The sequence below is a fragment of the Acanthaster planci genome, linkage group LG07, assembly GCF_054643075.1.
Source record: "Acanthaster planci isolate LZ-2023a linkage group LG07, COTS_SCS, whole genome shotgun sequence".
Taxonomy (NCBI): Eukaryota; Metazoa; Echinodermata; class Asteroidea; order Valvatida; family Acanthasteridae; genus Acanthaster; species Acanthaster planci.
Window position 1 is genome coordinate 15,279,740 of NC_141783.1, and position 14,181 is coordinate 15,293,920.

Genomic DNA, 14,181 nt, shown 5'->3' on the forward strand with positions numbered 1-14,181 from the left:
CACTGGAGGATGATTCAACCTTCAGACTCAATCCTAGAGGGGGAGTGGGCCTTAGGCAAAGCCCTAATCCCCCATGCCACTCTGACTTAATACCACATGCCAAACAAAAACACAGTAACAAGAATACCCTGCCTTGACAGAAAGCCTTGTGAGGATACTATGCTAATTATAACCAAGTCTTTGGGGGGATACTGTAAACCCACAGGAATAACAACATGGATGGTGGATGTGGCAATTGAATAAGAATGACTCAAGAACATTTCCACCCTTGCTCATGCATCATGCACACGTCCCCCCCTCCCCGTCACTAGATGTAGGGGAGGGGATCCAAAACTATTCGGTCACATGAATTGTCGAAATAGATTTATTGATTTTGAAGTTAACAACGTTCCCAGCACCACAGTGATTATGTGGGGGAGGGAGCTAGATGTTGGGTTTAACAATTTGTGTCAACACACTTAGGAAATCTGTGACTAATGATGAGAAATACTCCTGGCAGGAAGAGCGGGGTCTGCTAAAACACTTCCCTTCACACCGTGAAAATGTAGTTGATTTCAGAATCTCTCATATTGACTTCTATTTTCCATTCCCCCCCCACAGTTAGTGAACAATTCATAATTAGAGACCACAACTGTTTGTCTTACATTGACAGGACTTTTTACAATTTGTACATTGCTGCAACATTACCTCCGACTATTTACAATGAAATCCTTGCATACAGTGGCTAGTAATCTCTTATTTTGTAATAGCCAACTTACAATCCCAAAGTTTTATACACTTAATACCTCTTAACACTTTTAAGTATTACAATACCTCTACAGCTATGAGGCACGTGTAATGATACCTCCCTTGCTTGGTATATTTAGTAACAGCTGTCATCAACTCAAACAAATCACTGAACCGGGATGTATGCATCATACCATGATAACTAGCCTCCCCCCTCATATTCCTGGCCTATTTGATCTGGTGGCTAAGCAGATTCGGAGAAGCAGATAATCTCGTACAGTCCTCATGTTTGATAATCTTATGGGGAAATTAATCTTGTTATCATGTTAATGGATGTGTTTTTCTCAGAGGCAAGGAAATGCAATAAAAACCAACTTTGAAAAATGGGGAAACTTCAGGTCCATACAAGTAAGGTGAAGTGGTCAAATCATCTTAATTTTACAATCAAATTTAAAAATCTCTAATTTTTCAATGCGGTAAACAAATTTCACGTTAAATTTGCTGTTCTTCACGCCTTGATAAGAGGCAGAAATAAAGATTTGGAATATATTTTGGAATTACGTCATTTCCCCCCGGACACTTCTTTTTTCAAAAAAGAAATATCACCGTTTTTATATTCACAAAATAACAAAATGCATGATTAACATCAACTGAGTTTATGTACAATATCAAATATATATTCAAATGAAAGAAAAATATACTTCTAATATAAATATACTTTGGTGTGCTTACATAAACAAGTATTTGAAACGGTATTTATTTGAAACATTCGTAGGACGATCATTATCAATCTTTGATTAGTAGTATGGTTGATATTTTCCTATACATTCCAAGAGAGTTAAGTAGATTTTTTTAGTGTGTCTACATTTTGTGGTTTTGGTGTGTCCTTCTCTCTACCCGACATGCCGGATAAGAAAATTCATATTCCTGTTATAATGCTGAAAAAACTGCAACTATTTCATCAAAAAATTGCTCTCCCATGTGTGGGAAGATCAACATGCGGCTTGTAACCATGGCAACCCCACTCTTATAGCAATGTGTCAGTTTCTTCTTCTGTTGGGTTTTTCAGTCAATAACTTTACTTGAAATACAATGCAGTTGTTCAGGGGTTCCTTCCTTGATGACACAAAATTTGTTATGGCAATGGGAGAAAAAGGACTTTGAAATATATGAAATGAAATACTGATTGGCAAAACATCATTGCTCTGGTGCCGCTGTTGATGGGGGTCCAACTTGTGGGCTGGGAAAGTGGTCAAATTTATCAGGAAACTGTACTAGTGCAGAGCTGCACCTGCAGAAGAGCACTCGAGGGCAACTGTTAGTAGGTTACTGAAAGAGCAAGCATAACATGAAAGAGAAGAAATCCAACCATTTTCACAAAAGTTCATTCCAAATTAACCCAATGATAACAAATATTGAAAATGTTTCACTGATTGCTCAAGAGGCATCCGAAAAATCATCTTCATTTGGGCAACTACATGTATGTTGACATATATGGAAATTAGTGATCAATTGGGAATCTCACGCTTGACCCTAACCTGCAAGTTGTTTTGAAGATGGTCACACCAAATACCAACATTTTGGTGGGGTGAAGGACAAATTTTAAAGTATGGCTATTTCTGTTTCACGGGAGGAAGAAAACTGACATGTGCTCCATTCATGCTGAGCAAGACGAGAGATATTCCACTTGCCAGCAACATGGCAATACAATATTGGACACAGAAATGTGTACGCTTCGAGGCTTCTGGCCTCAAGTGCCACTGTTCTTAGAATGGGATCTCTAAAAGATGTGTCCTATCGCCTTGGTGAACATCCTCCCCTCTTTCTGTCTGCCACATCCTCTTGTAGGCCTCTTCGCAGCACGTTCGGAACTCATCCGACAGTCTCCTGATGACACCCGAGACACACTTGTCGAATTGGGTCCTGCTCTTGCTGGGGTGTTTGTTGGTCTGCTTGAAGTTGTGTCCTCGTTGCTGGTCTCTGTGTGGGAGGAGCACGGAAAAATGGAAGGGTGAAGTGCAGTGGTGGAATTGCCCCTGAAGAGTAAGGGCCAAGCCTGTCGAACTGGGAGCCAAAGAACTGCTAGACTGGGATGTGAGGGAAAAAGGGTTGTGGATGAAGATTAGCCGTACGTAAATGTATTTGATATTTCCTAGAGTAGTGAAATTGGGTATAGGGTTAAAGAATATTGCATGCAATAAAAGGGTGTGCCCAGGGGCACCGTGTTGAAGATTTTAATCAGCACGTGGAATTGGGTGTCCACTTCTGCCCTAGAATTCACACATCAGGGTGTCTGAGTTGCTAGAGTTAAAGATTTATCTGACAAGTATTTGCATTACAAGATTGGCTGTCCAAAATACCCCACAGGATGTCCATGTGATGCCAAAGCTCTACTGACTTGATGATTACACCATGTTGACCGAATGTGCCAAGCTACTGCAGTATAGGCTAAGTGGCCGACGAGGGGTAGCCAACATCGAGAGCCAATCCAACATACCTTAACAGCCTCGGCAAGTAGTTGTCCGGGTTACAGTGATGTCTCTTTCTGCCTGCTTCCTCTCCGAGCCGACAGCAGGTTGTTATTCTTCGTGTCGTGGTTGGCTCCTGTGTCTCCTGTACCAATGCCGTAGTGGCTGCCGGAGTCGTAGTGAGCACAGCAGTCTCGTCAAACTCCAGTCCGCTCCCCTCCTCCACCAGATGAGAGTGATGGTGGCCCTGGGGCAGCACATCAGGTGACTCATGGGTTACCATGGCTGGGGTGGTTACCGAGGAGAGAAACTCCTCCTCCACCATCTCATCAGTCGTTTCATAGTCGGGGTTCTGCTGTTGCTCGTGGTAGCCCAGTAACTCTGCAAGGGCACAGTTACAAATGATCAACTCAGCAAATCATAAACAACTCAGTGATGAAGGAGAGATGTAACAACTTTCAGTGATACATGGAATCTGTTCACAAGTAAATAAAGATGCATCACAGTGTAACTGTGACTTGTGAGCCAGGTCAATATTTCAATGGGACAAGGTCATTCAAAAATTTCATGTATACAGCTGTGCTGATTGGGCAGACCTTGCACAAGTGTATTGCTGTTTTTGAATGACCTAAAACGCACTTCATTTTGGGCATGTGCAATTGGAAGACCGAACTGGTTCAGTTGGTATTTCATAGCACTTTCATGTTTCCTTTAAGCAACACCAAAATACCTGTGCCTCCAATCCCTGCTCATGCAAAGAAAAAGATGTCAATGAAGTAGTGTGTGAAAAAAAACGCCTCTGCATTATTATCAGTGAGTGATAAGTGTGAAACAAAGAGGTATATAACGCTGTATGGTGTGAAGCAGTGGGCTGCACGATTGTCATCTCCTTTTATTACACCACAATACAGAGTGTGGCAGTTTTTTATGCATCGTGTAACATACTGTTACATTACATATGCTCCTTCAATCCTATTCTACCAGTTATGTCACTCTGGCCAAAGGTTTTCAAAACATCTTTGCTATTTGCATGTAAGCTTGAGTGCATCTTTAAATATTTGCCAATGACACTGCAATGATTAATTTATTGACAGAAAATTCCACTCTGAGTAGATATTGCTCCTAAAATTCACAAACAACAACATTTGTGATATGATGATGATGGTGGAATGAACTTTAGCCCAGTCAAGGCTCTACAAATAAACCATCTTGAATGGATTGGTGAGTGCACCACGTCTCACACGGGAGACTTTAGAGAGGTTACGTCATCACACCTCTGTGTCTGACAAAGACAAACTTGGGCCTATTGGCTGCAATGCTCACTTTTGGAATGGGTTGATCTATAAGCCACTTCCCTGAGCTTGTGGCTGTGACATTTTCACTGCGGTCGGCGAGGGGCTCTCAAGATAGTCTTGTGACCTTTCTTAAGCTTCCTGTTCTCATACAGCTCTTAATTAAGTGGACAGATATCCGAATGGTAACACACGGTGATAGAAATACATGCTGTGTGGAACATGGCACGTAGGCCAAAAATTGTTGACGCTTCACAGAATGCTACTTGGGATGGCTACAGTATGGCGCCAAAGCTTTGTTCTCCTACCCCCAAAAAGTGAGACAAATATAAAATCTACCAAGTTTAAAGCATTTTCTGGTAGATTGATAATCAGAACAGTGCAACAACAGGAATAATTTCAGAAATTCCAAAATTTTGAAAATTTGTGGAAAATACACTCATACCATTTTGAATTTCGACTTGCATGGTGTGGTTTACCAAGAAAAGATTAAACACACTGTGAACAGTCACATATAACGTTAATTCATATGTATGTCTAAGAAAGAAAAGACAAGAAGGGGGGGTAATGTCTGCTATATTTACCTGCTAACAGGTTACCTGCGACCCATCACTCAAAAACCATGCTTGAAGTTGTCTGACAATTTCTCTCTCCACAGTTATCAATTTTTCAAACGTCACACCTCCATGGTCACAGTTTGTTGAAATTTAAACACCTGCATTTTGTCATGACAGGTTTCCTATTTACCCTAGCCAGTGCATAAACTGATCTTTTGAGAACGAAATTTATGGTCGTCGAGTGTTATACTTCTCAGTGCTAGTAGCTCCACTTTTGACAATAATGAATTCACATTTCTCTAGCATGTGTTCTTCAGTGTGCTAATGTGTGCCAAGGAATATTCCGTGTGTGTAAAGGATACAAATCAAGGATTGACATTTGCATAGACCAACTGCACCCGCTATTAGTCACGTGACCTAGAGTGGGTATCAAACATCAGCGAACAACTGCCCGGCCTAAATTTCTTACAAATCTCTATAGGCCTAGGCTTGTGTAAATGGATAAATGCTGTCTAGATAATCCCCTGAAAATGTGAATTTCAGTTGTGATGTATGGTGGCCCTGCGAACACACTGAAGACTTTTACATCACAAATTTTATTAACTCGATAATTTTTTTCATAACACAACTGTATTTTCCTCTCATAATTTGTGCTTTACAACACAGCAATTTTCCTAAAGTCTAAATTTTGTTCATAAAAGTCAAAAGGAAAGGATAGTATACATGTATGCACAGTAATCTAGAGAATTGTATCTTTGATATGTCCCTTCAGGACCACCACAGACTAGTGTATGACGACGATGAACTCGATTGCGGGAAGCTTAAATCATTCCTCCACTTTGTTTATTTCAAAAACTGTAGACACAAAGATGTAGCCAAAAAAACGAAGCCAAAGCTTTGAAGAGAGACCCATGATAAACGTCTAGCCGGCAGAGTTATTTCCCCACATTTAGCTATCTCCGCAGACAAATCATACGGCTAATAACTTAGCGCTACAAGACCCTGCCACATCCAATCATGTTGAAGACTTGTTGGACTGAGTGGCAGGAAGATCATCCCTTCTATCCACTTTGTGGTCAATTTGTGTGACTAGGCTCACGTTTGGGTGACAATCCACAGATTTCACGCCAGCTGTTTTGACCCATCGAGGCCAAACATGTTGCCAAAACAACACCATGGAACCCACGGGCCACATGTTTCTGTCATAACGTCGTTCCAGGGGAGACTTTGCGAACTTGCTTTCTTTTTGGATGCGGGTGACCTCATGCTTGGGCTCTTTTGGGATCCCATACCCAGGTTGGCTCTTTAGGGGATCCCTGGCCCAGGTTGGCTCTTTAGGGGATCCCTGGCCCAGGTTGGCCCTGTTAATGTTACGATCCCTGTCCCAGGAACACGTTGGATGGTCACACCCCCTGCTCGTTTCAATTTCTATATTGCGCCCAATAAACCCGCTCAGAATTTTAAAAAGGAAAAAGAAACAGGGTTTGAAGTAATTTTGATCAAATCCACTGCGCGCAATACGATTGATTCACGATAGTACGCCTCCAAGAGTTGGAAACGCGTTAGCCAATCAGAACGTGCGAAATTTGTGGACCCTTTCCAAATGCGCATTGGGTCGACAAATTTTGCACATTGTGATAGGCCAACGTGTTGCAAACTCTTGGAGGCGCACTATTGTGAAACGCCCCTATTTCACCACACATATACCCCCTCCCTATTTCGACCCAAGTCACACACCTCTTCTTTTGAAGTTATACAGGAAAATTGGGAATGTGCTGTAATCGCTCGGAGATGTCCGTGGTGAATTAATGATCAACAGAGGATTGACGATGTTGAATGATGTGGAAATGCAGTGGTGAAATAAGGATGCAGCTATTGACATCTGTGCTTTCAAGCTCCTGACATCAATAAACCAATCTAATTTCAAAACCCCATGGCATTTTCACTGCATGAAATCATCCAGAACATTAAATGAAATCCCCCAGCTGTTTTTTCCCCCTGATTAAAAGTACCGCTGATCTGAACAGGGAAACGATTTTCCCTGATGACGTACAGCTTGCACACAAATCAGCTTTAAGAAGACTGCTTCGGGGCTTGAGCATTACCTCGGGGAAAGCTCATAATTATGAGCAATCATGCTGGATACCCGAGCTTCACTAAGTATCGATTACCCCGCGTGACGTGTATGCGCTGATCGCTGGCGCTCGCATCAGGAAATAGTCTACTGAACTTGACCTTTAACAGCAGTCCCCGGTGGCTATCCGTGCCTGGGTCAACCCCGACACGGGCTCCAAAGCGCTTCGAAAGTCAGACCCTTCACTCAAAACAGCTGAGGCCGTTCATCACATGAACACAAGTCTTGGCGCTGCGTTTGAGCAGACGTTTTGATTCCCAGGGTTTCATTACGCGAAACCCGTGCAGAGATGAACCTGATGAGCGGAGCGGACGTCAGGAGTGTGCCCACGGGGGAGTAATGACGGTTGCCTGGGGAGCCCCAGGGGTGCTTGGAGGTGTCAGGTCGTACGGGTGACATCACCATCAGCTGACTACCAACAGCTGTTTCCCGGCCACATTTTTTTAAATGTGTTTTGGAAGTCGAGATCTAGGGGCTTCGGATGGCAGGTGAGTTTGGTTAATAACCGGTTATGGGAATGAGCTCAGGGTTGGAATTGGCTTTCTCAGATGTCGCGTATTGCTTCAAGTTGTTCTACAGCTGTTGCTTTGGGCATGGATGGAAGATAAATAATGCTTGCTGTGTACCGGCGTCTTAAGTTTAATGTCAAAACATCGGGGAAATGTGCTTCTTAGATTTTCATTTACATGGTTCAACTTCAAGGTTCACAAACTGTCAATTTCGTGATATTTTGGGAAATAAAGACTTATGAGACAATATGTATTATGCATGCACAATGGTGAATATTCCGATTAATAAAAACTGACACAAAATACTGCAAGTGCAGAGTAACTGAAATTATGCTTTTGAATGAATTTCGCGGTTTAATGCCATCATTACAAAGCATAAAATACTGTTAGGCGCGATCGCGCTATAAGATCGACTGATTGCGCAAAGATCGGGTGATCGCGCACATCGACCGATCGCGCTCAAAATAAACACAGAGCAAAAGTGCGATCACCTTTGAACTCTAACATCCAGCAGCTCTTTCCTTTTGTAATATTTGTGTTTAAATTTTTTTTTCCTTTTGGTGAAGTATGTTAACATGATGGAACTTTGACAGTTTTAACTCCGACAGCACTATCTTTTTTTGTCAAGCAATCTTTGGGGTTTGACAAATTGCCCACACGCGGGGTTGAGCATGACGATCACGCTGTGTCAACAAACAATATGAAGACTTTGGGTCAGGTGTTGAGAACGATCCACAACAACACTGAAATATCGCTGGAATGCTGACTATAAACAAACGGGGTGAACAATACTTAATGACATCCGAGGTGGCACGTTGTTATGCGAGCTGCCCGGAAATTTATAGCCTGTGCACCCGTTCATGGATTGCCTGTTGTTGTGGTTACTACTGTGATTCAGCTCGCTGTGCCACGGCCTTCAATTTTATACACAAGTGAAACTTGATTTCATAATACCAGTACATGCAAGATAACTGTTCGTTCCGCTTTCCCGATAAGTGGAAAGGAATATCAGTAAAAACTACAGGGCAAGGAAACAGAAGTCACTGATCGAAAAGTTTGTTCCCAAGGTCTGGATAACGCGTTTCCGACCACATGGGTAGAACAATACAATACGACAGTGTATAGTCATCGAGTCATGAGCCCATTGGTCAAGTTGACCTGAACTTTTCTTGATATCGAACTGTACGACAATGCTTACGGGCGATATTTAGTGCCGCCTGCATACAGTTTTTATCAGATCATGGAAACAGCTCTGAAGGTTTAAATATGCATGCTATGGGCTTTTCCGCTCTTAACTTCTGATATCTGAGGTTAAGAGAACTTTGTCCATGGGCGATCGTTCATGTTGTCCCTAAACGTTACGCACGCTTTCCTCAAGGCTGAGGGGTTCACGTTTCTATTTTTTGTATCTTATATCTAACTGATGTTCAAGGATTTCCATATTCTATGCTCCATGGTCACATTCTTCGTTTCGACTGTCTGTTCAAGTTATTTCACTTTCATTTCTTCAGTTTCACTTTCGAGTGATACATTGGTACATTACACAAATACATTGTACCTGGAAACCAAAGTATTGCTTCTTAAACTGGCATAGACTCTACAGAACCGCCACGCACGTGGTTTAATTTTTCAGAAAAGTAAACAAATTCCAGTTTAACCATTATCGGAGTCTAAGAAATATATGAAGTGAAAAGTCATGTAATCCTTAGTCTCAATGTTTTTTACGATGACAAGGTATGAATTCGTGATCGAAAAAACTTTTCGAAAAATTAGCCCAATTTTTTTAATCTTATCAGGGTGAGTTATTTCGGAAATCACTGCTATCAAAAGCAAATTAATACGTGAGCAGCATGCTATTGGGATGAGTAATGATGCGATAACCAAGAGTGTCACGCGACAAGTGTATATCTAACGAGCCAGGTCACAGGGTTAAAGAATTCTGAATGGGTAACATTGCGGTACCGTACAAAAAATTTATCACGCCACTCGGGTTAAACGGCGATGGATTTTTTTCGATCGTATCCGTTGAGAGATCAGCGTTTTCTTTTCTGGTTTAAAATGCCACACAGCAGTTTCAATGTTGTTATATATTAATAGCAAACTCCAGTTTAAAATGTGGAGATCGAACATTAAACGTGAGGTCAAACGTGGGTAAATTTCTTGGCGTATAAGTAACGTTAACTTTGAAACAGAATCCGGATTGAACAAGTAACGATTTGGCAAATTTACGCGATTGAAAATCAACCAATTTTAACAGATGAACTTGAAGACAATGAATGGAAAGCAGCGGAAATATGGAAACCAAAGATGTGTCCGGCAAACATCACCAAACAGATCCAAATCATTTTCTTACCTTGCAATGTTTCGAATTTGACGGCCACACAACTTCGAAGTGCAGCGGCACACATCAAGCACAGTACAATCAGGCTGGACGGTCTTCTCATTTTGTATATGTTCGTGAATAAAAATTCAGAATATCACTAACAAGAATCGTGTGCCAAAATCTATTTCAAACACTAATGATGGTTAGCGCGAAAGTTGAAATTTCTAAAGCACGCTGTTTTCTACTCGTAAACCTGGCTGCAGTTTGTTTATATCCGCAAAGTTCACAATGACGTATGAATCACGGATCATGAGCTTGACCAATCGAAGCGTCGCTCCAGTGATGGAGGCTCGCCACTCTGGGCCAATGGGATAACCGTGATTTATTTATGTCCGTAATGAGAGAGGGATCTTTGTCCAATAGGAGAAATCGGTTTGTTTATCCTTATGATGTCAGGAAGGGGGCGTATTCGTCCGGTGTACTACAGTACACGTTCTGACCAGCTGCTGTCAACATAGATCTTGATCCAAAGTTGTGACGGCTGTTATGTCGAGTGCGAAGCACGCCTGGAATGTTTGCGTACCTGGTTACAAGTTTGATTGGCAAGAGGCAAAGATGTTTTTCTGATGTTGAATCATAGATGGTTGAATATGGTCTTTATATTCCTCTTCAGGTTATGCAATACCCTGGTTATACATTTCGATTGCGGACTAAGTCAGGGAATGTAGGGTACGACATTGCCGACACGTCACAGAATAAGCCCGTCTCATTTGTAGTAATGTCGCTGACGCAAGGACTTTTCACAATCAAAGGCAAACATCCGAAAAAATGAGCCATTTCGGTATTTCAAAAAGCAAGGTAATTCGGGAACAAAGCAGGCGAGAGTCAACGAAGGGGGCTGCGCTGATTGAGCAGACCTCGCACGCGCGTCCGAATGACCCTGGGCGCGCGTCATTTTGGGCATGCGCTGTTGGAATACCAAACTGGCTCATTCTAATTTTGACGCGAAATCATATGCGCAAAATACAATGTGTATAGCTGGCTGTGGAGGTGGTGTGCAGACAAACCCCTTGCTGACAGCAAACAGGGCTGGTTGAAAGCTTACAGACACACAGAACTCGCAAACACCCCGCGCATTACGATTCATGATATTAAACTTATAAACTCGTGTATCAGAGATGGCAATGATTACGATTTCTTACGAAGCCCTGTGTATTCATTACCGTTTGAACGGAGCTTGGTTATTTCCCTCACAAATTCACACGGATTTCAATTCAAAGAAAGAACAGCATTTTTCCTCACAAAATGGAATATTGGACGTCCTTTTTTTCTGAAAGTTTTGTTGCCCTACAAACCTGCTTTCAATACTTGAAATACCACTGCTGTGATAAGGGTAGAGCTATGCTACATTGTGATAAAGGCAGAACCATCTGCCAAAACAAGGGCGGTTCATGCATACCACCCAACCGGTTGTTTACCCAAAATGGAAAAGAACTGCTCGTTTTGTAATCAGATATTTCAGCACAAGCTCTATAGGGCCTATGTAGACTAGATTCATTCGTGGGGTCAAAATAACAGGCTCCAAGAAAGTACACTCTATTGAAGGAGCTTACTCAGCTCGCGTGACCTTCAAACGCTACACTGGGGTCTTTTGTTTCAATACGGGCAATTCACAATAGTGCTTCTCCAAGATTTGCAAGGCGTTGGCCAATCACGATGCACGAAATTTTTCGACCCAATGCGCGTTTGGAAATGGTCGGCAGATTTCGCGCGTTGTGATTGGCCAACGCGTAGCAAACTGCGCACTATTGTGAATTGCCCGTATTCATCCAGTTAAAATATATAAAGAAACGTCATGAACCAATTAAATTTCTACTTATAAGTTTCACATTTGTCTCTGAATAGTTTCTTTTACGGTAATGTGGGCCGGGCCATTCCGTATCGTCTGTGGGGGAACAACAGATATTGAGCTGTAGCATAATACTCTCTTGGCAAGACTTGGTGTCAGGTTTTTTATTCCAAAATAACAAAATATTGGATACGTGTTTTCACTGGCGTATCCTCCCATGCTGTCAGTTTCAAAATATTTGCCACTTTCAAAATGACAGTTGACCTCACTTCGCAAACAAAGCTCTAATAACGATGACTACCGACCGTCCGGCTTCCTACACTGTGCAAGGACAGACAGGGACCATCGAGATTAAAACTCGGTTTCAAGACAACCTTCCGAATCTCTGTAAGAGATCGTACAATTCCAAGCATACCCCAGCCGGCTTGTGCGAGGACGCACTTGTTAACAAAAAATAAGGCTAGAAGTAATTGGATATTTCCCGGGGATCAAGTTAACGTGGAGTGTCTGCGGAGATTCCTGAAGTCGCGCCCCTGGCTGACTGAGAACACCGTGCCGCGAACTGGGTCACACCGCTCCACTCAACGGGTGCAGAACTAGCGCGAAATGTGCGAGGTACGGGGCGATGTCGCTCTCCCGCGAACAAAATACTGAGATCAGAGAAACCAACCACGTGAGCAATGTCTTGTGTGATTGTCCTCAGAGATTTGGTCGAATATAAAAGCAGATATTACATCGGCCGTCGGATTTTCTGTCACATTAACCTCCTTACTATACTGAGCCCGCAAAAGCACGTCACAATACCATACATAGCACTAAACTGAAACCTTTGACGACAGTCTGGGACCGCTAAACCTGCTGCGCTAAAGTAGCACCGTGTACTATGCTAAAAGAGTGGTGTGCTTCACCAGAGCTGGGGCTTCCGCGGTCAAACGCTTTTATGCTATTCGTGAAGACCGTGTGCCATTTTTCGCAAACATCGGCGACACCTCCGTTTGTCGTTTCACCCGATGTTAGGACTCTGACTGTGGAGACTCACGGCTAAACATGAGCGTGGGCACATCAACATAATCAGCCAAATGCTGGAAATACTGTTTGGTGATTCAAACATTACTTTTTTAATGAGGCCTCAAATAGATCCGAAGCGAGAGTCGACGCCGAATCCGGCAATAAAGTCAAGCGCAGAGAAAGGCCCAGTGACGCGCCTGTCAAAGTGGCGGTATCATGAAATCCACTTTCTGGGAAAAGGAATCTTCACGAATATAGGCCTTTCTCCAATGATATCACGTCTTATAGATTGCCAGGTACGCGACAGAAAAGGTTATGTGATAAATAAAACGTGCATATTGAGTGGAGTTGACTTTTCCTTCAAGTTCAATGCAGAGCTAGCCAGCGTCAACAGCACTTCATCATGAAAAGGGCAAGAACTAACATCTATATCATACGATCGTGAATCTGGCAATGATTTACAACCATCGTTCTCCTCAGTGCATTCCGAGATGTTTTCAGCTCATCACCTTTGGAGCGGTAAACAAGCGGGCTCCCATAAGAGTTCAAGGGTGTGGAGTTCATGAACAGTTCATCCTTCTGATTCAAGCCTAGAGTAGCCGAGCAAACGTTGATCTTCGAGACTACAGACTACTCGGGCAGGCCTTGTTGTACAATGTAATACCCAAGCGTTCAAATTCTAAACAAAAATTCAACGCAAATCTATAAGACTTTTTAAACATTTTAGCATGTTTATAAACAAACACACACGACATGTTTATATGCTGAACACACTATTCTATTTAATAAACGCGACGTATGTTTATGATTAAATATATAGGTGTGTTTAGCATGTGTTAGGTTTTCAAACACTTTTTAATTTTAAATCCGTTTGTGTGTTTGTTACTTAAACGCCTAAACGTGTGTACAGGCTGCAACAATTTTATACCCTTAGAGACATTTATTAAGTGTGAAGTGATTATCAGCTGCACATTACTGGGTAACGATGACAGAAGTCATACGCAGGGACGTGAAGAGTGACAAGCCAACTGCTTCGAATTAACACGGGAACAAAAATGGTTGAAATACTGTTGACAAACCTTATTTTTTCAGAATCAACTATTCAAGATCCTGAAATATCTTAGCACGTTACATGCACAAACCTGTGTAAGAAACGAATAAATGCAACGCTGATCAGTTTGATTTCTCTACGTCATTTGCAACTTACTGAGAACTACCAGCAGACGTGCGGGGGACCTAGAAAGAGATCGAAGTGCGTATTAATGCACTGCGTGTAATACAGCGCATGCGCCAAGTCGTGCTGGGCGCGGCGGTA

The 14,181-nt window shown here is 42.3% G+C and overlaps 1 protein-coding gene across 2 annotated transcripts; it reads right to left on the bottom strand.

Annotated features, from left to right (window-relative positions):
• Positions 1–592: 592 nt before the first annotated feature.
• On the bottom strand, positions 593–10,276 carry LOC110980214 (uncharacterized). 2 transcript variants are annotated; one of them, XM_087138747.1, is made up of 3 exons: positions 10,040–10,276; positions 3,224–3,575; positions 593–2,813 (listed from the first exon to the last, which is right to left on the bottom strand). In XM_087138747.1, exons 1-3 carry the CDS (start codon positions 10,128–10,130, stop codon positions 2,507–2,509), a joined length of 750 nt encoding a protein of 249 aa, XP_086994873.1. In that variant the 5' UTR covers positions 10,131–10,276; the 3' UTR covers positions 593–2,506. The 2 variants fall into 2 exon arrangements, with proteins under 2 accessions (XP_086994873.1, XP_022092356.1); XM_022236664.2 differs by having other exon boundaries at positions 593–2,706; positions 10,040–10,271.
• Between the last annotated feature and the right edge of the window lie 3,905 nt (positions 10,277–14,181).